At 34.2% G+C, this 25275-nt stretch overlaps 1 protein-coding gene across 2 annotated transcripts; it reads right to left on the bottom strand.

Annotated features, from left to right (window-relative positions):
- Window positions 1-1477: 1477 nt before the first annotated feature.
- On the bottom strand, window positions 1478-16774 carry LOC149833995 (ribose-phosphate pyrophosphokinase 4-like). 2 transcript variants are annotated; one of them, XM_090011159.1, is made up of 7 exons: window positions 16343-16774; window positions 15152-15467; window positions 13032-13127; window positions 12796-12864; window positions 9119-9247; window positions 1999-2098; window positions 1478-1920 (listed from the first exon to the last, which is right to left on the bottom strand). In XM_090011159.1, the coding sequence occupies exons 1-7, from the start codon at window positions 16465-16467 to the stop codon at window positions 1790-1792; spliced, it is 966 nt and encodes a 321-aa protein (XP_089867285.1). In that variant the 5' UTR covers window positions 16468-16774; the 3' UTR covers window positions 1478-1789. The 2 variants fall into 2 exon arrangements, with proteins under 2 accessions (XP_089867285.1, XP_089867284.1); XM_090011158.1 differs by having other exon boundaries at window positions 1478-1923; window positions 16343-16766.
- Window positions 16775-25275: the final 8501 nt, after the last annotated feature.

Here is a 25275-nt window from a genome sequence, read left to right on the forward strand (position 1 = left end):
AGGAAATTTTCTGGATTTTTTGGCAAATTTGGGGTGTTCACAGTTATTATGCAAGAACACGTCTACATTAGTCTTGCCAACACGCTGTCCGAAAAGCCTCTAAAGAACGATACATCTACTACAGACAAAACAACGAGCCTAAACGATCAAATGAACCCCTGCGTTTAAAAAATATATCTTCCTCATATACCTAATCCTATTATTTCAATCTTATTTAATCTTTGATTAGGTACTTATACACAATTGTATGTTTGTTTTGCATATTGTAATCCACAGCGGAGCGATTCAAGCAACGAAGATTAAGGAAGCCTGTTTTGTTTTTACCTTCTTGCAAGGCGAAGGATGGACAAAGCCTGTAATGACGTCCCTAAGTTTTAAAGAAAAATCCAAGTCTCATCCTCCCACATACAAATTTATTCATCAACACCACTATGGTCAGTAGGTTGGGATAAACTAAAACCCAATCGGGATCCAACTAGCTTAAAATCCAACATTCACATTCAAATTCAGATTTTAGTCTGAGTCAGTTTTGGATTTAGATGCAAAACGAAAAATCGAGTCTGAATCTGATTATTAATCGGATCCAACTTTAACTACCGGATCTGACTAATCGGATTAATGTTGAGTAATATTCAAGCCATTGACATCCCTATTCTTGAAGCCTGGAGATCTGATAAACGCTTGCTGAATGCATGAGACCTGATAAAGTTTCAATGGCAATCATTTTCTTTGACTTAGGAAGAATTATACTACAAAATGCAGCAAGCAATCTCATGCTGACTTATCTTGAATGTTAGAAACCATTATTTCCGACTATGAATGCTTTCTTTAATCAGAATTCCAGCAAGCCCATATAAAAATCTAAACTAAAATCTTCTAACCATTATTCAAATTCGGGGTTGTTAAAATTGGTCAAAGTTTGTGATCTCAAATCACAAAGATGGATTTACATGTCATTACCATCTAAACAACATGAGAACAGAAACTAACCGCACTACAGGTGTTTGTTTCTGAAGTTACAAGACAAACAGCCAGAAAGAGTCGCAAAAATGCGTTTGATGATCTTTTTTAGTCCTAAATTTGTGCAGAGTGGCTTTTGACTCTGAGTTAAATTGGAGAGAGAGAGAGAGAGAGAGAGAGAGAGAGAGAGAGAGAGAGAGAGAGAGAGAGAGAGAGAGAGAGAGAGAGAGAGATTCTCTTCCTCAAGGTCGTATGCCATTGTGAAGAACTGAAGATTCAACTCTTTGAATCAAAGCAATCCATAAGGCACTAGGCTTTATTTGGGAGCCAATTGTAAGAGTAGGAATAGAGAATTCAAGGTAACTACTCCCCTGATGGCTATTTGGAAGGTACCTAAGGAGGCTTGGGGAGTTGAGAAAGTAGTTGCACGTTTTCATATAAAATGACCGCCACAAATATCTACTCTAGGATGTGAAATTTACGCCTAGAAATTAGATAAAATTTTCCAACTCCCCAATTATCTCCAATAACTTGCACCCAAAGAGTGCATAAAATTAGCAGGAGCCTAATGTTTTGGATCCATACAAACCGCATAAGCCACTGATATTGCAAATATAAAATTTTCATGTCACAATTGATGAGAAACAAAATTTTGACCTCTCTCTCTCTCTGTGTGTGTGTTGTGTAAACATCTTCCTGCTCCTGGTTCGTTTCCTTGCTCAAAAAAAAAATGTCTGATCTCATGGAAATCTGAAATTATGATGAAGGATATTCTATTTCCTCAAATGCCACTGGTCAACAAACACCATGGTGATGAACTTCATAATTCTCAAATTTGAAGAGCATCAGCAATGGAACCTGCAAGACTGAGCACCTCAAAAGGAGCCTTGCCTTCTACCGCTTTCACTGTAAGAGGGCATGAATCCGTGATCCAAAAGTATGCGAAAGGTTGTCCGGAACCTTCTGAAAAACAAAATTGATGGAAAATAAGCCATAACAAATATGACAAACATAAGTGAGCAACAAGTATATATTTACCGTCATTGCTGTGAACAAATCTCTCCCATGATCTCTTTGGAAACACACCATGAGTGACATAAGCACTAACCATTGCAGCACCATGAGCAGCCAAAACTTTCTGCATGGTTAAAAAGGAGTTAAGATGGCATAAGCTCAAACTCATGTTTCATACATTCAGTTATTTCTTTTCTCAAGTCATTGCTTAAACCTACAGTGTGAAGTTAAACATCTCTTTTCTCAAAAATAAACTAAAAAGAGTTGATGCATAAAAACCTTGCATCAGCAAAAGATACATGATTATGCTGTAAAACAACAGGTGCATACAGAAGCATATGGTTTAGAGTCTTTATACATAAGATAAGCATTCATGAGATCACGCTCTAGTTTGCTCAACAGAAATAGTATGGGCTACTTGTATGTAAACACTCACTGGGCTACCAATTAGACACAATGGGATGCGATCATAAGGAACTAGAAAGTTGAGGAAATGATTGATTGGAAACAATTTTGGAAGTCGCTGAGAGTCATCAACTTCCCAACATAAATAGAAGGAATTGATGGAGAAACTTGTATATAAAACTACTAAAGGCCTGACTAACTAAATCCTCAAGGTAGAAAAGGGAATTGGTAGTGCTATGTCAGATAATCCATTCTTACTCCTGTACTATATTTCTGTCACCAAATGGTATGGATCCCAATGCACTTCCAAATGCGTTTCATGAACCAAGAATACAATGTAGTAAAATACACATTCATAATGAAAATACCCATAGAACACAAGACTTAAAAATAAACAATTTCATTAAGTATGGAATTTAAATAATAAAATAAAAAATAAAAAAATTACAAAAGAGCCTCACTACAACACCAAAAACACTCAAAACCTAGAAAACTACCCATCACTCTCTTACTCACAAAGTCACCCACCCACCCATATATATAGGCCAAAAAGGAGAGAAGAGAGAGGAGTTAAAAGGGGAGAGATATTCCCTTCTAGCCGTTGGTCCAGCCTCCAATGACTAGAATATAATCAACCTAGGTTGACCAAGCTAAATATATATTATATAAATATAATATATATATGTATGTATATACAATATATATGAAGTACATAAATATATACATTCATGTAAACATATGTATATGTATACATAAACCAATGATACATTTGTAAGTTTGAAATTACAAATGAAGAAACCCATTACATAACATGTCTCTCATGAACTTCATCAAGTTTTTCCACTTGATACTTCTTTACAGGGTATTCAATCAAATGTTCCATAATCTCAGAGAAGATCTTCAATAGCATCAATGCATAAAGAACCAACAAGAAGATATAACAAGAGCGGTCTAGCAAGAAATAATTATACATATCTAACTTATGGAGAGAGGATGGCTGAGCAAACAAACATACAATATGTAAGTCAATTAAACTTTTTCAAAACCATTTAAAGTAAAACATGATAGTCATTAAGACACTCGACTTTAAAAAATTCTTAATTCTCATGAGAACACAATTTTTTTCCAAAAATAGATTTATAAATCTTTAATGACTCTAAACATTTATGAATACACACATATATTTATCATATTAATATATAATAGGCCTAAAATATGAATTTTTCAAATAATCATTAATACTATGAAGAAATATTTCACAAAAAAGTTCAAATCTCAACACATTTTTACACAGCGAAAGGTACAATAAATGATTTCCATTATTTAACAAAGATTAGTTACATTTTTTGGAAGCAGTATCAGACATGAAACAAAGAAAGTCACTCATGGACCAATTTTAAGAGATAATAATAAATAATATTTTAAAAGCACATGCTTATAAATAGGTGAAAATTCAAACAAGGATTCTAACGAGGATCCACTCAAATACAATAGGAGTGCATAAGCACCGGTTTTACCAAAAAGTAATACAAGGTGAGGACAATTTCAAGAGCAATCAGATGCACATAATAGCCACTATGGGCATACACATAAGATATTTCACTAATGAAATACTTAGAAAAGCATGTAATGAAGTATGCAAAATTAAAACAAAGTACAAAAGCACGTACAAGTCCAAGCGTGGACAATACAAAGGGTAAAATACAAGTACACCACTATGAGACAATACGAAGAGCCAATGAAGGGCAACACAAACAAGTAAAAAATATATTCTTTATTGAATATATGCTTGAAAAAGCATAAACTTATGCAAATTATGCAAGACAATTAATTGTGGAATAACTCGTGCAACTAAAGCATAATGCAAAATGCAAAATGCAAAATGCATGAAAATATTTCAACAACCATTTCTCGTAAAAGAACAAATAAGTGTAGGAAAAATTATGAAGAGATTAAAAAATCTCATACATCATAATGAATGAATTTCGAAAATTAAAACACTAGTTTGACCACCACAAACAATCACCTCACTAGACCTCCAATCCTCAAAAATCAAGTGTATCAACGACTATAACAAGAGCATAATCTCAATGTCACTTATGGGCTAAAAACACACACAAAAGTATGAATAAAATATCTCTTGTCTATATATAATGACATTCAAAATGAGTGTATTAACTACTAGAACAAGAGTATTATCTCAATGCCACTTATGAGCTAAACACACAAAAGTGTGAATAAACATCTTTGTCTACATATAATGGCACTCAACATGAGTATATCGCTACTAGAACAAGAATATAATCATAATGCTACTTATGGGCTAAACAAATACACAAAAGTGTGAATAATTATCTCTTGCTTATATATAATGACACTCAACAAGAGTGTATTAGCTACTAGAACAAGAGTATAATCACAATGCCACCAATGGGCTAAAAACACACATGAAGGTGTGAACAAACCATTTTTGTCTACGTATAATAATACTTAGATATGAGACATAACAAGGAGAAGACACTCGAGGTAAGAAAGCTTATAATGGAAACACACTAATGTTAACAATAAGAATATCAATTTTAACCATCTTTCAAAACAGAATGGTTTAAAAAATAGATAGTCATCACAAATAAACAAAGTTACAAACATTCATAATAACAATGGTCATATGACAAATGAGTGATACAACACACTTAGATCTAGAGATCAAACAATTGTCAATTAAAGCCAAACAATAAGTTGACAATCTAAATTAACATAAAACAAGGTGCACACAACTCACCCCAACAAACATCTCTAAATCAACGAAAGCATATATGAATCTAGAGGCCAATTAACTATCAATCAGATCCAAGACTGGTGTTAACACGACACTTATAAACTTTGATAATTATAAATTGACTAGATGATTTGAAGTGCACACATACCACACCTCAATGGCTAACTCAGAACATCGATAATAGTGAGTTTAGAGGCCAATCAAACCAGAGTTACCGGAAGCGCCTAGGTAAAAGGGGAAGCGCGAAACGTCGCACTTCCGAAGTGTGAGGGGAAGCGTCTCCCTTTTTTGGGAAGCATGCTTCCCTTTTATGGGAAGCACATTTCCCTTTTATGGGAAACACACTTCCCATTTATGAGAAGCGCGCTTCCCCCTCGCTTCCCCATTTTTTCCATTTTTTCGCTTCCCCCTCGCTTCCGAGATGGTTCGGAATTTTCTTCTAAGTGGTCCCACGCTTCCCCGCTTCCCGCTCCCGCTTCCTCGACTGGTAACTTTGAATCAAACCATCAACCAGACACAAGACAAGCACGTCACTCATAACCCTTAGAAATCTAGATTAATAGGATGACATAAGGTGCACACATAACTCACCTCTATGGCTAACCCTGACCCAACAACAAGGCCAAGAGAGATGATGCATCATATATAAAATTTTATAATAGACAAAATCAATACCATAAGAAGGCAATAAATACTCACGAAAATCAATTTCCAAATAGGTGGGTTAATATCAAATAACAAATTTGAAAAAACAAGTTTCAAATCAAATTCAATAAAGTTAGATGAAAACCTTATCATAAGAATTAGTGCAATTAGATGCACAATCAATATTGCAATCGATGCAATCACATGCAATGCAACATAGGATGTCTTATGACAATTTTTACAAATTTGAATAAGTAAATAAGCATGAAAATCACAATGCTTGAGAATCTTTAAAAAGAACATAAGTCCATTACTCAAGAAACAAATGCACTAAGGCACATCTCATACAACAAATCCAATAAATCTCACTAAATAGACAAGAATAACATATATAATCTTTAGATCTAAATCTACTATGAGGCAATTGAAGGCAACATATAGAGATTCCAAAAGAGCTAAGTGCACAATCACACAAATACAAAACCACTAGTGGGCGAGATACAAAGAGTCAACTAAGAGCTATGCATAAACATAAAAATGTTGACATTATTGATAAAATGTTTTCAAAAAGCCATAGAGATTTTAATAACATATACAACTATGAACCCACATATGATCACATTAAACAAGAGATTTTTCTCACAATGCAATGAATATACAATCTCCAAGATGCATGATATAAGATATCAATACATAAGAAAGAAACCACTAAGATAAGCAAAAAAAAAAAGATTTGAGTATATGATAACGAGTCATGCTTATGCTATTCAATAAAGACTATTTGAGGTATATACCTAAAGATGCCTTATTCCAGCACAAGTCATTTGAAAATAGTCTTACTTAATAGAACAATATCACTAAAACATACATGAAATAACACATTTACATGATAATAAAAAGACCTTATGATAGAAAACACGTCTATATTAAAAAAGGATCACATAATACATCTTTTTAATCTTTAAGCTTAATCACATCACAAAAAAAATCCAAAAGAGAGTCCACATTTGCGTTAAGAGACATTCAAACATAAAATTTAATATTTTACAAAAACATGAAACACATAAGATTTTAAGAAACTATATATTTTGCAAAACATATTTTTTTACTACACATATTACATATTTCAAAAACATTTAATTTTATCATAACCCTTTTTTACAAACACTTACCATATATATGAAAATAGAAAAGCCAAAGATACATAACAGAATACAAAATTCTTAAATCCATACCATCCATTAATACAAATCTTTCTCAAGACCTCAATGCTTCACTCTAATACCATGTCACGAAATGGTACAGATCCCAATACACTCTGAAATGCGTTTCATGAGCCAAGAATACAATGTAGTTAATCACACATTCATAATGAAAATACCCATAGAACACAAGACTTAAAAATAAACAATTTTATTAAGTATGAAATTCAAATAATTTAAAAGAAATAGAAAATTACAAAAGAGCCTCACTATAACACCCAAAACACTCAAAACCTAGAAAACTACTCATCACTCTCTCACTTACAAAGTCACCCACCCACCCATATATATAGGCCAAAAAGGAGAGAAGAGAGCAGAGTTAGAAGGGAAGAGAGATTCCCTAGTAGCTGTTGGAGCTAGTCCAATGTTTAGAAATCTAGCTGTTGGACTAGCCTCCAACGACTAGAACATAGTCAACCTAGGTTGACCAAGCTAAATATATATTATATATTATATATAAATATAAATAAATAAATACATAAATAAATATAAATATAAATATAAATATAAATATAAATATAAATATAAATATAAATATAAATATAATATATATATATATATGTATGTCTGTATGAAAATGTACATAAATATATATATTCATGTACACATATGTATATGTATACACATACAACTCACCACAAACATCTGTAAATCAACGAAAGCATATATGGATCCAAAGGCCAATCAACTATCAATTGTGTCAACACGACACTCATAAACTTTGATAATAGCAAATTGATTAGATGATTTGAGGTGCACACATAACTTACCTCAACGGCTAACTCAGAATATCAATAATAATGAGTTTAGAGGTCAATCAACCATCAATCAAACCCAAGACAAGTGACAACATGTCACTCATAACTCTTGGGAATCTAGATTGATAGGATGACATGAGGTGCACACATAACTCACCTCAATGGCTAACCCTGACCCAACAACAAGGCCAAGAGAAATAAATATAAATATATATATATATATATATATATATATATATATATATACAATATGTATGAAGATGTACATAAATATATATTGAGTGCATACATATATCAAGGATACATTTATCTTAACAATTCCCTCATGAACTAGCCACATTGGAAAACTTGATAAAAAATGGCTGCATCCCCAATCAACAGATGTATCCATGAGGCATAGCAGTAGTGAAATCCATATGCAAAACTAACTAAGGTCTGCATTGAATTGATGTTAGGTGCACATGGTTGAGAAACAAAAGCAAGAATGCCAAACTATGGTATACAACCTAACATAGCTAGCATTGGCAACAAAAGAAATATTGCATTGTGAGAAAGTGATCAAATCTAAGCATGTGCAAGTTGAGAAAGTATAAGGCAAGAAAGGATTTGAATGACAAGCACTTCCAGAAGAGCTTATTCTTGGAGACCAAAGTTCTCGATACGTCTACACTTGGAAAACACTTTTAAAAATTCAACTGTTGAAAGATTGCAAATTTAAAAGTGAAGCAGACTTAGTACCAAAAGGTGATATAATGCAGGTTGAAGGATCTAGGAGAAACAACAACACTTAAAGAGGTGAATCATAAGTAGTTTCCCAGAACTTGCAGAGTAACCAAGAGCATAACATCACATGTGTTCGGAGAAGAAAGACTTGCAGGCACATCTAGAAGAGGCAAGTCATGATAATAGAAATGATAACTAAAGTGCCATTCTAGTTAAATATTCAAGCAAGAGTTAATTGTCATCATATATAGGGGCGCCAACACCTTACATAAAGCGTAGGTTGGTACATACTTCACAGGAACCAGTGATTCATACCCACTTACTATTGTATTCGTTACTGTGATATGATGACAGAGTAAACTGTTAATTTGGCAATTATGAGTTTGCTGTTGTGCACTTCAACTAACAACTAAACACAATACTCATCCTATATTTGAATCATTCTTGTGATTTGACTTTTTGCCTCTTTTCTAAAGTGGATTTTCTGAGGATAAACAATGACATACTTCTACAAAGCATTCACAGAAAGCAATGAGGATACTACTACCAGTCTATAGAGTAAAGGTCCATACCTGACACTCAATAAGTGTACCACCAGATTGTACCAAATCATCAACGATTACGACATGGCTTCCAGCAGGATTTCCTTCCTTCAGACGCACAATCCTCTTATCACCTTCACGAACCTTGGTGCAAACCACCTTAAACATCACATTCAAATTAAAATGCTATTAGACTGTCAGGAATAAAAACTATTAAGCATCTTGTTGGTCAGTGGAAGACTAATGAGCCGTGTCCCAAAGGCATGAGGTCGTGTATGGGACATGACATGGTATGGCACAACAATCCCTGAAGAGATTGGTACATGGGTATATACTGTAGTCCAGATATAGGTGATACCATGAAAATATCACGATAATATCACCATAAATTCATAAAAACGATATTAAAGGCAAAATATCATGATGTTTTTAAAATATCAATCATTTATACATTGTGTATATATATATATATCGCGATAATATCACAATAATATCACGACATTATCAATTATTTTTACCTTTTTATTTCTTTTCTATATATTAAATATATTTGTCTTCTTTCTCTTATATTTTTTACTTATTTATTATATTGTATGTGTATTTTATTATCTAAACATGTTATTTTCTTACTTATTTCTGTTATTTTTATGTTTTTTTATTTTTTAAGCACCGATTTTTTCCCGAGAAATTGCTTTGCTGAGATATAACCGAGACTGATATTTGTGACTAGGGTATATACATACACATGCAAAAATCCACAATTATGCTACATTTATAAAATGCTTTAGGTATAAAATTGTATTGTCAATTAGGAACTAAAAGTGTAAAGCATGTTGACGGCATATAGTTAACAAATAATGATCAATACATATATAGTTAGCAGTGTACACTTTTGACTTGAAGCATAGACTATAGATCAGTGTTATAAAAAATGTGCCTTGAGGCGCAGCCCTCTGTGCCTCAAGGCGCATTTTTTTTTTAACAACAAGATTTCAGAGACATAATCAACAAAATTTTTGTAGGTTAATCTCATATATTTTCCAGTTATTTCAGTTATGTAATAAGTTTATTAGTATATTACTATATTTTAACTTTTGTTGGTTAATCTCGTATATTTTTCAGTTATTTCAGTCATGTAATTAGTTTCTTAATATATTTTAACTTTTGTTGGTTAATCTCATATATTTTTCAGTTATGTAATCAGTTTTTTAGTTAATTTTATATGTTAATCACATATTTTTTAGAATAATCTCATAATTTTAACTTTTGTAGGTTAATCTCATATATTTTTCAGTTATTTCAGTTATGTAATCAGTTTCTTAGTATATTTTAACTTTTGTTGGTTAATCTCATATATTTTCCAGTTATGTAATCAGTTTTTAGTTACTTTTATATGTTAATCTCACATTTTTTAGAATAATCTCATATATTTTAACTTTTGTAGGTTAATCTTATATATTTTCCAGTTATTTCAGTTATGTAATCAGTTTCTTAGTATATTTTAACTATTTTTTTGGTTAATCTCATATATTTTCCAGTTATGTAATCAGTTTTTTAGTTACTTTTATATGTTAATCTCATATTTTTTAGAATAATCTCATATATTTTAACTTTTGTTGGTTAATCTCATATATTTTCCAGTTATGTAGTCGGTTTCTTAGTATATTTTATCTTTTGTTGGTTAATCTCATATATTTTCCAGTTATGTAATCAGTTTTTTAGTTACTTTTATACTATGTCACATGGGTGCGGGTGCGGGGGTGCGACACTTTCAAAAACCTTGGGTGCGGGGGTGTGGCAGGGGCAAAAATGTATATATATATATATATATATATATATATATATATATATATATATATATATATAGAAGGGGGGTCCGGGGGTTCCCCCGGCGCGGGTCCCACATCCATGATTGCTCATTAATGATCAGAAGGTTACCAAACATATTTCTAAATGTTGGGATTTGACTACCTATCATATGGGTGCCAATGAATTCAATGATTTCATAGTCTTAGCAGGACTGATAGAGATTGATTATGGGTCTTCCTGTTTTAGTTGGCATAACAAGCAAGTTGGTCCTAACTATCGCGCCAGTAGGATCGATCGCTGCTTTGTTAATGACTATTGGATGTTCAGATCATTCCAACTCTTCCACCTTATGACAAACCGCAATACGTAGCGTAAACAGATGAACTGACTTCAGAGGGAGGACAAATCCTATGTGGTGGGAAGAGAGTATTTTTTGAGAGGCCTCAAATTATTTGTCAAGGGCTACATCAATCGTAACCCTTTTAAAGGTTGTCCAGATCCGTGGGGTTGGAAGAGGAGGTGGTTAAGGTGGTCTTTATTCTTGATGGAGATAGCGCCCCAAGCTTATATGGGTACCCAGATAGCTTCTTTACTTTATTCTGGTCTATTGTATCTAAAGACATTTCTGAGGCGGCCAGAGATTTCTTTCTCAAAGAGAAGATCATATTCATGATGAATTGTGGAGCCTGATTAATAGTTTTTTCCCTTGCAGAAAGGGGGGTCCGGGAGCTCCCCCCGGTGCGGGTCCCGCTGCGCGGTCAGCGGGCGGGGGTCCAGGGGGCCCGCCCCTAGCGGGGGGTAGCCCCCCCCCCCCCCCCAAGATTTTTTTTTTTAAATTCCGCAGCCCACTTCATAGGGCAAATTTAAAAAAAAATCCAAAAAATGGACCGAAATGACCCTGGGTGCAGTCAACGCACCCAGGGTGGGTTGACCACACCCGATGCCGCACCCGTGTCGCATCGACGTGGGTGCGGCACCTTGCTAGCCGAATCCCTGTGACTTAGCTTTTATGTGTTAATCTCATATTTTTTAGAATAATCTCATATATTTTCCAGTTATTTCAGTTATGTAATCAGTTTCTTAGTAAATTTTAACTTTTTTTGGTTAATCTCATATATTTTTCAGTTATATAATCAGTTTTAGTTACTTTTATATGTTAATCTCATATTTTTTAGTACTTATTTGAGATTTTCTATTTCTTATTGGTCGTTATTTCATCAAAAAAACATTTCTTTATTTATTTATAAATTTTTTAAAGCTTTCAAATTTTTTTTTGAGGCTTACGCTTTACGCCTCGCCTCGGTTTTTGGTGGAGCGCCTCGCTATGCCTCAATGCTTTTCACAACACTGCTATAGATTGATTGGATCATAAGATGAATAAAATGTGTAAAAGTGTGAAATTCAGTTGTCCTGTACCTAAGAGTACTCAATACCAGTATGGGTACATGCTAGGACCCTGGTGGTTTAGGGACTTGATTTTACACACCTTAATCATCCTAGAGCTTTTTGGTGCATTGGTCCTAACATTTGATATCAGAGAAACCACCCCTTTTTGCATTTGTTTATGAAAGGGGCAACTTAGGAAAAGGGCTACCTGAACTAGAGTGAAAGCTGCCAAAGATGGAAATGGCTACATGGAATTAAGGCAAGAGTGAAAGCCATCCTACAGTGGGATGCCAAGGACATTGGCTACAAAATATGATGGTCTGTTAGGATCTTGGTGGTTTAAGGACTTTGAATTTACGCACTTTAATCACTCTAGGGATTTTTGGTGTATTGGTTAGGCACCTAACAGTAGGACACAAATACAAAAAATGGTATGTGAGCCTGGTAGAAGTACCCATGTTACATAGTCAGTTGCAGAAAGATAGTATGGCAGATGGGGAAACAATTCTGACCATTGGAAAGTGCTGCAACTGCTTATAAAAACGCTTCCAAGCTCCATCATCAGGGAATGCCACAACGATCTGGAAGTAATGCAAACATAAAACAGTAAGGTTTCATGCATATTTTCAGCATGGCAGTAAAAGGTGAAGCAACATCATCTATTCAGGAAAAAACAGCACTTGCACTAGAGAAGCAACTTTTCTTTTTTCGAAAAGTATAAATACAAAAAGGCCACTGCAATGCTCACATTGTCAGCATCAGGAAGTTGGTGAAGCCGTTGCTTCAGTAGAGGAATTCCAGTCTCAAAGCAAGGCAAAACATGATCACCAAAATAAAACCTTTCCTGTGCCAAAAATACAACCTTGTGAGAACTAGATTACATTGTGAACATAAAAAAAGTGAAAGCATCAAAGCCAATAAATGCAAATGGACAATCTACAGCCAAGATCTTCAGTTGATATGTGTCTAATATGTAATGACACTAATAAATGTTCATGAAAACTTAACCTCCTTAAAAAACAAGCAAAAACAAAATTGGGATTGTGTTGGATGCATTATGGATCTGACCTTTCTTAGTCGAATCCCACAGTTACAAAATATTTTGAAGCTCTAACATTATCATGAAATTTCATGAGTTGATGTTAAAAATCTATCTTATCATGATTTAAAAAGTATCAAAAAATATCTCTACACTACAGAAATATGATTTTTGAAAAATATTCCCAGTTCCATATGTTTTGTAAGTCTTAAAGGGTGTTTCTAAATATTGATATGATATAAAAAACAGTTATTATCCCCTTTTTTCACTTTTCTTTTTCTGAAAATTGCAGAGATCTTCCCCAGAAAAAGATTATTTTTAATTGGCCAGAGACGTCTTGTCAACATTATCAATGTCGATGACTGTGGATTGAACCAACCTAGGTTTGATGAAGATCCACCTAAATGCACCTGGTCAACATGGATAAAGATGCTACTTGGTTTAACCAAAGCCACATGGATCAAAACCAAGCTAAGTTGTAAATTAATTCTATTCCGGTCCATATTAAACTAGTGGCCGTCCTGCTTAGATGACCCAACACTGACATCTAGGTGGGACACACTCAATTCGATGGTTATCTGGTCCATCTTTAGACACAATTGAGCTTCCCAGACACCGGCCAGAAACTGCAGAAGTTGTGCATAGGATCACAGCACGTTCTCATGTATCAAGTTTGGGCCATTTTGGACCCACCAAGGCATGGACTGAACCCAATCTAGATGCATGTAAGTACAACTTTGTCTCATGTCTGAAATACACATATCCCACGTGTAGGTAATAAGTAGTTTTATTTTATTCAGATGCAACAGCGCTACAGAACATCATTCTTTCATAAAGAGTACTGATGCTTTTCCAAAACAAGGAAAGACATAATACAGCTGTTATCAACGTAGATTTGAGAGCATTTACTAAATATGATAAACATGTACGGCCTGCTTCATCCTAAGAAAATAACAAAGATAACAACAAGGATTGTCTCTATCTCGTTACCAACCTTTTTGATAGACTAGCAGGGGGATGACCTCTGTGGGATTTGCACCTGAGATCCCTTAGTTATGATTGTGTGACCTAACCATCCAGATATCACATTTGACTAAATATTTGCATGATTGGATTAAGGAGTATGTGTTCTATGGTTGGAATAAGGTGTGTCTGCATTCTATGGCATATGAAGAGCATGTGGAAAATGATAGAGAAGCTTTTTATCCAGAATAACCCCCAACCTCCAAATCCGTCTCAATCAGCCGATATTTTATATGATTTTGAGAAAGGAGAAAGGGTGCAATTGAATCATTGACACTGAGTTCCAGTGTGATCATGAGTGTGAATGCATTAAACTAGTAGCATAGTAAACAGATGCAAATGAGAAAAGAAGCTTTTTGTGATGAAAATTGCCTTGGCCATCAAAGGCAACTCACCTCCACCAAATCCATGCAGACCATGCTAATCAGGAAATATGTTCTCCTAATTTGGGGAGAGAGTGTTAAGAAATAAATGAGAGGAACATGAGTGGCAGTGTGATGAGGAATTGTGCTACCAGTATACAAAAGGCACACACGTGCACATGTGTTTGCATTACACACATACGTTTGTGCTTATAGAGGCCAGCATTTTCAGTGGATTTCAAAGAAAAAAGTTGGCATAATGTGATGAAAAACATTACAACTACACATCCAAACGAAAAAGCAAACATTAAAACTTAAATCCATGACGATTGTTGACAGTAACCAGACAGTTGCATAAAACTTGAGAAGACCAGCTAATAATCAAGTGGTAATTATAGAGGCTAGTGAAATTATCAAATGATAGATATGCAATACAAAACCAACCTGCAAAGCATGAATGTCAAATGTAACCAAGCTGGTTGGACCTCCGCGAGATATAGGTATATTTGATAGTATACGTGCTAAGGTAAATGCAGTGGCAACATCACCTTCCTCTTCCATGCGTTCAAAAGAACCAGTTGGAAAAAATGGCAAGACCAATGAAAATGAAGCAACGAAAAGTCTCGGCAAAGCATATATGACAGAGAGCTGCTCAAATATGACACCAGGGGAACTGAAGGACGCTAGGAAAGCAACATGCTGGCCCCGGATATCATGTGCATTGTTAATGAAAAGGTTTGGGAAGCCATCAGCAAAGGACCTGTATCATAAGTACTAGAATCAGTTGTCACAATAGAAATATTGAAATACATAAACAATTGGATGGATGGAAAATTACAAGATGTATTCCTTTAGACATACATACTACAATCACGTTGGCTTTCTTTTTCCTTTTAAATGTCATTTACCTCTAAGGAACATAACTGACAATCAAGAAGAATAAACTTGCAGTGCAGGATAGTTGATAAGTCAACAATAAGCAGAATTATTGCAGCAGGCAAGCAAAACAAGAAGCAGAATCTTGATTAGCCTCCAGCTTCTCAAAAGAGAGAGATGACCATTCATGCTAACCGGATCATAATGCAATTGCATAACATATTTTCACTTCGAAATACTGTAAACCTCCTCTCTCGTATACAAATTCCACCTTTCACTCCCTTTCAGTTAGATATGGATGTGACTTCACCCAGTTTATACATCAATACTGAAGGTCACAAAGACGCAAACTACTAAAAATTTGAAGGATACCCATCACCTTATACCCCGACATCCCTTCAGAAAACTTACACTCTCCACAATACAAAAACAAAGGCACCAACTCAAACATCACAATACACGAACATACACCGGACTCGCACGCAGAAATATAGGTACCCATATGAAGAAATGCGTCCATCCATAAGAAATAACAGAAATGCTCCACACTGACATACACATATCGAAATCTCACAAATTCTATCACCCATATGCACAGACTCTACAATCAGGCATGCACAGATAACCAAAACCATTTTACAATTCCAACTCCCCACTTAATTTTGAAGGACACCCACATGCCCAAACACCTCAAAACCCGCAAAAACCACATCAAACAACAAACCCCACGTCACAAAAGCAACAAAGAAAGAGAATTACCTCCAACAGATAGACTGCAACATAATACAATCTGACTGAGCAGCAATAGAGCGCGCAAGATCCTCACTCTCTACGCAGTAGAAAAGGTATATCTGCTTCTTCTTATTGGCCTTCACCACCTCCATTCTTTCTTCCCAACAACCAAAAACCCCACGATCAGGTTCTGCCAAACTCTTCTTCTCTAGAGCTCAAGCTTCAGACTCCGGCTAATGCATAATGTCATAAAGACATAAAACAACGCAGGATGCTACATTGGTAGAAGGATCTGAAGGAATTTATAGGCAGAAAAACGACCACCCATCTGCAGTACCTCGCTAAAAGAAGGCAACGATATGAAGTTTTTACAGAAGCGTTACGCTGCAAAGAAAAGCGTGTGCACAGAGACGACGAATGGGAATGAGATCTTGTCCTCTTAGAAAGCTTTAATCATAACATGATTTTCTTTACTACTTAAAGGTCAAGCACACCATACCATGCTGCCAATTATGCAAAAACGGATTATGTTTAATAAATAGTGGAAGGAAAGGGACTAAGTTGCCCGAATAAACATATGGCACCATCTGAGCTTTTTTCTAAAGAACATTAGGAGTAAGAGATGATTTTTCAGTGAAAAAAGAATAAAGGGAATTGTCCGCCCCACCTCACTGATTTTATCATTATTTCCACTGGAACAGTTACAACTTACAACTAGAAGTGGTAGTTTAGTCAAATTTTGCAAAGTACAGTGTTAGTTGCAGATAGAAAGATATTGTAGCCAAACTCAAAGGGTTCGGTGGTTGGTGTGGATTGAGTCAAGAAAGGCTGTGAGTGTTTTAGCCCCACTTTGTGCCAAACACATTTTTTGTTCTTTTTTGCATTTTTGGTGGACGTAACGGAAGCGCAATCTTCGTGGGGACAAGCAACCGGAAGCTGGATCTGGTTGGTGGGGGCAGTGTAGGGGTGTCAGCGATCGGATCTGGTTTTTACTCAAGTGAGACCGAACCTGGATGTGAGTTTGAGGTGCTGGTACTGGGTCTCGATTTAGATTCAATAAGTCCATCATAGGAAAAACCATACCTGGGTCCTATAAGAATTACATGTACCAGACTGGGAAAAATAATATATATTTTTATCTTTTTATATTGAAAAATCAAAGATCTTAATCGGAACTTGGGTCAAACCCATATCTGGTATGAAATTTTACAAACCATACACTGCTTCATATACAAATAGGATCCTTTGGATCTGACCTGACCCAGATTCTAATCAGACCTTATTCCTGCAAAGTACACTGATGGGAGAAGATGGGAGAAGTCTCATATCGATGGCAGAAGCAAGTTGAGAGCCGTCCATTGCCTATAAAATGCAGGAGAATCCCAACTTCTAGCACAGATGGTACCGCTAAAGCTTAAGTGTGTTGGGTTGAGGTTCTAATTGATCTTGATCCATTATATGATCCAATAGATTTGGATGGATATAAAATATATTATATATTTTATAATTTAATAATAAAAGTTGGTTATAAGCTATGTAGTGTAAAACAAGCTATGATTCCTAGTTTACCCCAATCGGGGTACTGGCTTTCCAAACTAGGCACCGACTAAGCACCTAGTTTGCGTTGAAACTGCCCCTGCCTAGGTGAGAGGGCAGTTACGTTTAATGTTTTTTTTTTTTTTTTATGATAAAAGGGCGGAGGAGGTAATAAACCTTCTCTCTCTCTAGCAAGCTCAAGCTGTCAAGCACCCTCGTCCTATGCTCTTCGTTATCGCCCTCGCTCACCGTATTTTATGTCTCTTTTTTTCTCCCCCATTCTTTGCCTCTCTCTCTCTTTCTCCCTTCCCTCACCTCTTCTTCTTCTTTTCCCCTTCCTCTGCCTTTTCTTCTTCTACTTCTCTTTGTCTTTGTCCCCCTTTCTCTGTCTCTGCAACTAGTTTTTCCTTTTTTATTGTAAATGACAATTTAATATTTTTTTATACATAGATTGTCTATGTACCGAAGCTATCTGTCAATGACTCACAATTTTGTTGTTGTTAATACTTCATACATTGTCAAATATGTCTCTTTTGTTTGCAGATGACTTTTTGTTGCATCATTTTAATTTTGGCATCTGCAGTGCAATAATCATGACATCATTGTATGAATTGAATGTGGTGCCACCTTTTTGTCATGCTCATCTTGTCCTTTTAATGGAAGATAAAAAAAGATTCTTTTGTTTTTTTGTGTTTTTTAAAAATTCATATCATTCTTAAATTGCATAGCTTTTGTTGATATTGGCAATTGTTGGCTTGTTTGTTCAATTCTTTTTAATTTTTGAGTTGGTTATGCTTTACTATAGCGATTTTGTACCTTTTGCATTTGTTAATTAATTTTATGTTGGATACATCTATGCTTTTAGTCTTAACAATATTTGAGCAGGTTTTGTAATATGACATATTCACTATACTTGATGATTGTTGCAATATCTTATGCTTGGTGTATTTATTTTTTATTAATTTTATGTTGGATACATGTTTGCTATTAGTTTTAACACTTTATTTTAAAATTTTAGATTACTTTTAAATTATTTGGCATTTGTTGATATTCATAATTTTTTTGTTTTGCTTATTCAATTGTTTTTAATATTTGAGCCATTTTTTTTAAATGTTTGACATATTTTTTTTTGATCTATTGCTTATTGTCGATTGATTTTATGTTACGTACTTGTTACTGATTTTAGTAGTTAATTTGCATATTTTTAAATTTTTTTTAATTAAAGTATACAGACTAATCCGTATAATCTTGCATAATCTCCAACTAATCTTTTTAGGGGTCCATTAAGCACTGCCTAACGGTTTTGACTACATATATAGGTTATAAGGGCCCGACTTAGGCTGTTCTTAAGGCTCGAGTCTGACTCAATAACTAATCAAGTTGGCCTTGTCCTGATTTTAATCAAGCCTGGTCCTAAATTGGCTGACAGAGACTGACTTGATTCGGGTACTTGAAGCCCGTCGGGCAGCTCGGCTTGATGGCCACCCTTGAACATATTCTTCTGAAGTATAACTGTTAAAACTAATTACACATGAGTACTCAAGAAGGAAAAACAAATATTTAATTGTGAGAGGACCTTAGGAGATGAGAAGACCAAAGTTTTAATGCTTGAACCATCAGATTTGGCAACTGCATCCTCTTTCATGATGAAGCTGGACTTGAGAGATGGGATCGATGACCAACTCCCATCCCATCTTCCAGATTTGGCAAATACAAGTGCACCCAAACAGCAGATAGTGATGGCAACTTGCTTAAATGCTACTTATTCATTAGAAATTTGTTTAGTTTATGAATGGCAAATCTCCATCAATTAGAAGGTGGCAACTCAGGGCATGTAATATGGCATATGATGGATCCTATCATATGCCAATCCTGACCGTCAAACCTATATTCCTGACGTGCATCCACTTTTGCTCCCATTCCCTACTAAACTGAGAACGTGGGGACTGTTTTGAATGAGCATCTCGAGAACAGAAAAAAGAAGCACGTGGCACGATCTAAACCTCAGGTTCAACAGTCATGCTTGATCTGATCCTCCTTGGTGGTAGGTGGAGATAGAGGTTTATGGAGTCTCCTATCTCATTATCGATTCTTTTAAAATAAGAAGGATGTGGGATTTTGACTAAGGGTCCGTTTGCATGTCACTGAAAAGAGGAGGGTTTTTTTTTTTTGCGAAATTGCATGGGCGCCTGTGCCATTTCTGTGGGCTCCATAATTCATGAGCAAAAACGCTCATTTTCAGCATGACCTCATCTGCTTTCTGCTTCCTGGAGTTTTGGCTTATAACAAATTCGGAACATGATAGTACTGTATGATGAATTTGACACATTTTTTTAAAATGCCCCACAATTTACCAAATCTGTCAAATGAACAATTTCATAAGTTCTTAATTTTTTTGAACGTTTTTATCCCTCGCAGTTGTGAATTTTTTATTTTCAAGGGCATGACCGTAAAAGTTGATGAACTTACAAAACTCATCAACAAAATCGCATTTGAGGTTGCAATATTTTAAAAATTATTGTGAAATTCTAATAAAACCCTTTACCTTGCAAAATTTCCAAGGAGTATCGCGTGAAGTATTCCGAAATTATTAAAGACTTGTGAAAGTCATATATTGTAAAATTCTCAAGGAGTATCACATAGGTATTCCAATTTTTTTTTCTTGCAAAATTCTTGTATATATGAATGATGCTTTGCTTTTTAACCCTTTATTTGCATTAGGATGCCTTATTTTTGCAACCGTAGGGTTCTTTTGGTTCTCAATCTCTTTGACGATCTTTCAATGATCTTTCGATGACATTCTGATGATATTCAACCTTTGCAAAAATCCTTTATCGACGACATTTCATCGACAAACGGTTCACCGATACTGGTAAACCCCGAAAGCATATATGGCACTTCATTGATGATGAGTTTTTCAGTAAAAAGCATGAGTGACACTTCATCGACAATGATTTTTTTTCGATAAAAGCATGAGTGATACTTCATCAATAGTGAGTTTTTCCTATAAAAGCATCGGTGGTGAGAAGATTGACGACACTTCATCGACGAAAAGATGAGATTGATGATGATGCAAAATGCATTCACTTTAACAAAATGTGATAGCCGAAAAGATGTGTTTGATGAAGATGATGTAGAGTCGACGTATTTCGCAGTCAACATCCGTTCGATCACATGGTATTAGTGAGATAAAAAAAATTTGGAGAACAACATAAAATGTAGAATCAATAATGGTATACTATGTTTTCTCCTTATCAAAGATGCACTGATATACAACATTCTTGAGGCCCAAGAGATAAAAGTACCTTTGTACATACTTTGTTTTCTCACCATCAAAGAGGCAGCGAGAAGCAACATTCTTGTAAAAGAATGAAATTAATACAATGTATAAGCAACTTCATTTTGTAAAAGAATGACTTTTCATTTTTTAACCCCTTATTGCATCTAGATGCCTTACTTTTGCAAACCTCGAATTTATCACAGAGGTTACAAAATTCCTCATGAATTTTGCATCTATAATATAAAAATCACGACAATACTTATGAAGTTCATCAAGTTTCACATTGTTGGTTGCAAAATTCTTAAAAAGTTTATGAAATTCCTAAAATGTTTGCGGGATTCACGAAGTTTCACATGTGATGATGCAGAATTTCTTTTCAGCATGCAAAATTACTGTTGCATTAAATGCGACATTTCATTTTCAACAAAACATACATCGACGATATTCATTGACAATACTTCATCTTGTCACTGATTTTTGAACCAAAATATGAAGAAATTCAAAAAAATACAACAAAAATAGAGATTCTAGATGAAAATATCTTTCCAACAACATTTTACTTATTACAAAATAATGAACAAACACTAAGATATAACTCCAAGAACATTCCTAAATTAGGAGATATAGCTATGCCTATTCTGATGATTATATGCTATTTTCTGGCCATCTGTGTAGAGAATTCAGGGAAATAAAAAAATTACTAGAGGAAGATGAAGATGTTAAGTTTTCAATGTCACCAAGATCACATTGATCTGATGAATGATTGAAAAGAAACACCTTCTAGAACACTGGCAGTTTGGTTGCAACAGTCTGCAGAGCAGTTTTATGTTCCAATTTTGAATCTTAGAAACGAGAACCCTAGAGGGGTTCTCAATTCTGACCTAAAACAAAAAGTTCGATATTTGTTTCTTAGCTTTCCAATGGCTATAAAAATATGGGTTTTCAATATCGAATAACTGAGATATAGACCTGAGAATAAAGATTGTTTTTCAAATTTTTAAGAAAATTCGTATGAGGTTGCAAAATTCGTGAGGTTCGCACATAAGAAGGGTAAAAAGGTCCTAAAAAAATTGAGAACCTGCAAAATTATCCATTCAATAGATTTGGAAAATTACGGAGCATTTTTGTAATGCATCATTTTTATCGTACAATATGATCATTTTTTGTAACAAATTCAATTATACAAAGTTGAATTTGATCAATTATCATTTTTTTGATCCATTGACACTCCTATAATAAAGATTGTCAATTTTTTTCTTCAAAGTATTGGGGAAAACCACCTCACTTACATGCTTGGTACAAAAACCCATATCCACCTTGCCCACTAGGGTACAACTTTGGCCTCATGGCAAGGGATGCATACCCTTGGCTTTTGAGCTTGTATCCCATCAATTTGGTGGTGTTCACAAGTCGTCCCTATCAAACGAGTGGAGTCCTTGCGGGCTTTGTTGGGGTGTTTTTTCTTATCGTTATTGTTGTGTGTGTAAGAGAGAAAGAGAGAGAGAGAGGGGTTTGTAAGAAAAAAACCAAAACTTTTTAAGAGAAGAAGCCAAAATTCTAAACTAGGGTGAGCACAAATGCAAAGTAAAAAAAATACTAATAAACTATACTAATTCACGACATTTAAAAAAAACCAAAACAAATATCTAATCCTATAAGCTTCATAAATTATGTATTTATGCTAACTACTAAAAAACCTTAATATTCTAACCAAGATTAAATTAAGCAATATTCATTAATTCATGCCTAATGGTAATTAGAAAAAGACACAAGAAAACACTAAAACCACAACTAGACATTTACATGATTCTAAAAAAACTAGATCAAAATCCTAATTCCTACAAACATTATAGATTATGCATTTATGTTAATTGAAAAAAACTCTAATATTCTAACTAAGATCAAATCATGAAATATTCATGGATTCATGCCTAATAGTAATTTTAAAAAAACACAAAAACCCTAAAATCATAATTAAGTATTTATATTATTCTAAAAAAATTAAATCAAACCCTAATTTCTATACACATTACAATTGTGCATTTATGCTAATAGATAAAAAAGCTCCTAATATTCTAACCGATATAAAATCATGTAATATTCATGGATTCATGCCTAATGGTAATTTAAAAAAAACCCTAAATCCAACAAACATAAAACTTATGCATTTATGTTAATTTAAAAAATCTTATTAGTCTAATCAAAATCAAATCACACAATATTCATTGATTCTGCTTAATGGTAATTAAAAAACACACAAAAAACCTCATAACCATAAACTAACCACTTATGTCATTCTAGAAACACCACATCAAAACCCTAAATCCTAACAAACATCATTCAAAAATATTCTAATTAAAAAAAGAAAATCTCTAAATTAAATATTTATGTCATTTTACAAACCAAAATGAAAAAATTAAATTCTAACAAAAATCAAAGATTTAAGGGTTTGATAACCAAAATTAAGCATTAATTAATAAAATCATGCTTAATGATAATTGAAAAGAAAATAACACAAAAAGACCCTAAAACCCTAATTACATACATATTCATGTCATTTGAAAAAACCCAAATCAATACCCAAAGTCCTAAAAACATTATATATTTAATCTAATTGAAAAAAAATCCCTAATATTCTAACCAAAATCAAACATTCATTATTCTTTCCTAATGCTAATTAAAAAAAAAAAAAAACCCCTAAAACCCTAACTGAACTTTCATAGTATCAATAAAAAAGCTACATAAAAAATCTAAACCCTAAAAATACATTATGCTAATTGATAAAAAGAACAAAACCCTCAAATCAAAACCCTATCAAACCTTTTGAAAAAAAGAAAAAGAAGAAGGAAACTCAACGACTCAACCACAGGGGCTAAAGCCATGAGCCAGAAAGGCCACAGAACGACAGATGACCAGTCCCAATCCGACAAAGTTGAGAGAGAGAGGCGAGTCAAAGTCAGCAATGTGGAGGGGTAACACCAATTAATTTAGTGATGTACACAATGATAGATTTATTTTTAATCGAAAAAGCTTTTTAAACAATGTGAAATATTTAATGAACCCACTTAGAATACCAAAGTACTACATATAAATTATCTTTTATTTATATGAATTTTCTAAGGGTGATTTTTGGACTACAAAACCCTGTACCCATACATCTAACATACTACCCATCCATAAGAAATAGGGGTTTGTTCACAATGAATTCAGATCGCCTAGTAGCTACAACATCTTTTTGATCGATTGGTATGTCGGTAGCGCTAATAAGGTAAGCCAAAGTCAAGCATTCTTGCTTTAAGAAGTTAGTGTTTATGAATTTGCAACAGAAAAATTGGATATCATGCTAGACATGAACAAATTCATGAACCCCACTGGTTCTACTGTTCACCAATCATTAGGGTGAAGTGAGTTATCAAACCCATTTCATCCATTTAGTTCATAGATAAGAACATTGGCTAGTTTTCTGGTTGGAAAATTTAAATCTGTTCCAAGTGATGGTAGTTCCTTTTATAGTGTAAGCTATATTTACTTATAAATAGTACTTCGCATGTTGGCTATTCCTACAAAATTGACAGAAAATCAACAAATTTAATCATTTAAAACCTAAATAGGCACCAATAAAAATAAAAGTATCACAAACAAATTCTCCTTTGGAGAATATGAGCAACAATACCTTCAGTTTTATCAAGATACCCCATGGAATCTACAGGGTCTCTAATGGTGAGAGCACGCAGGTCAAGCTCAACTAGAATTTATATGTTGCCAATAGAATTGGACAATGTCCTTGGTGACTCACGTTCTTGCAAGTTCAACATCTCAAGATTGGTCAATTTTCCCATTGCATCTGGCAGAATTCTCAGATTTACATGCAAAACGTCTGTTTTCCAAATAAAATATGCTAAACTGCTTCACACACACATATAGAGAGAGAAATGGGTCCCTGCTAAATAAAATGTACTAAATGGATTTTTCTGCCCTTTCAGTGTTTTTTTCTCGCAGTTCCGACCCTAAATGTGTTCGGCATGGTCCATTTACAAGGAATCCACACTTGGTTCATGTGTTTTTGATGAAAAATGATATTTGGAGCCTAAAAAATTTACAAAATTTTTGGACAATTGATTTTTTGAACGTTATAAAAACCCAG

Source organism: Nuphar pumila, chromosome 6, assembly GCF_984573655.1.
Source record: "Nuphar pumila chromosome 6, dmNupPumi1.hap1.1, whole genome shotgun sequence".
In the NCBI taxonomy this organism is placed as follows: Eukaryota; Viridiplantae; Streptophyta; class Magnoliopsida; order Nymphaeales; family Nymphaeaceae; genus Nuphar; species Nuphar pumila.

Bases quoted from the DNA above. Each gene is read 5' to 3' on its own strand.
- LOC149833995 (XM_090011158.1), bottom strand. From the start codon at position 16,467: ATGGAGGTGGTGAAGGCCAATAAGAAGAAGCAGATATACCTTTTCTAC. The intron at 12,865-13,031 runs GTGAGCATTGCA...CATTACTTCCAG, and splicing joins AACTTCCTGATGCTGACAAT to ATCGTTGTGGCATTCCCTGA. The intron at 1,924-1,998 runs GTAAATATATAC...TTTGTTTTTCAG, and splicing joins ATTTGTTCACAGCAATGACG to AAGGTTCCGGACAACCTTTC.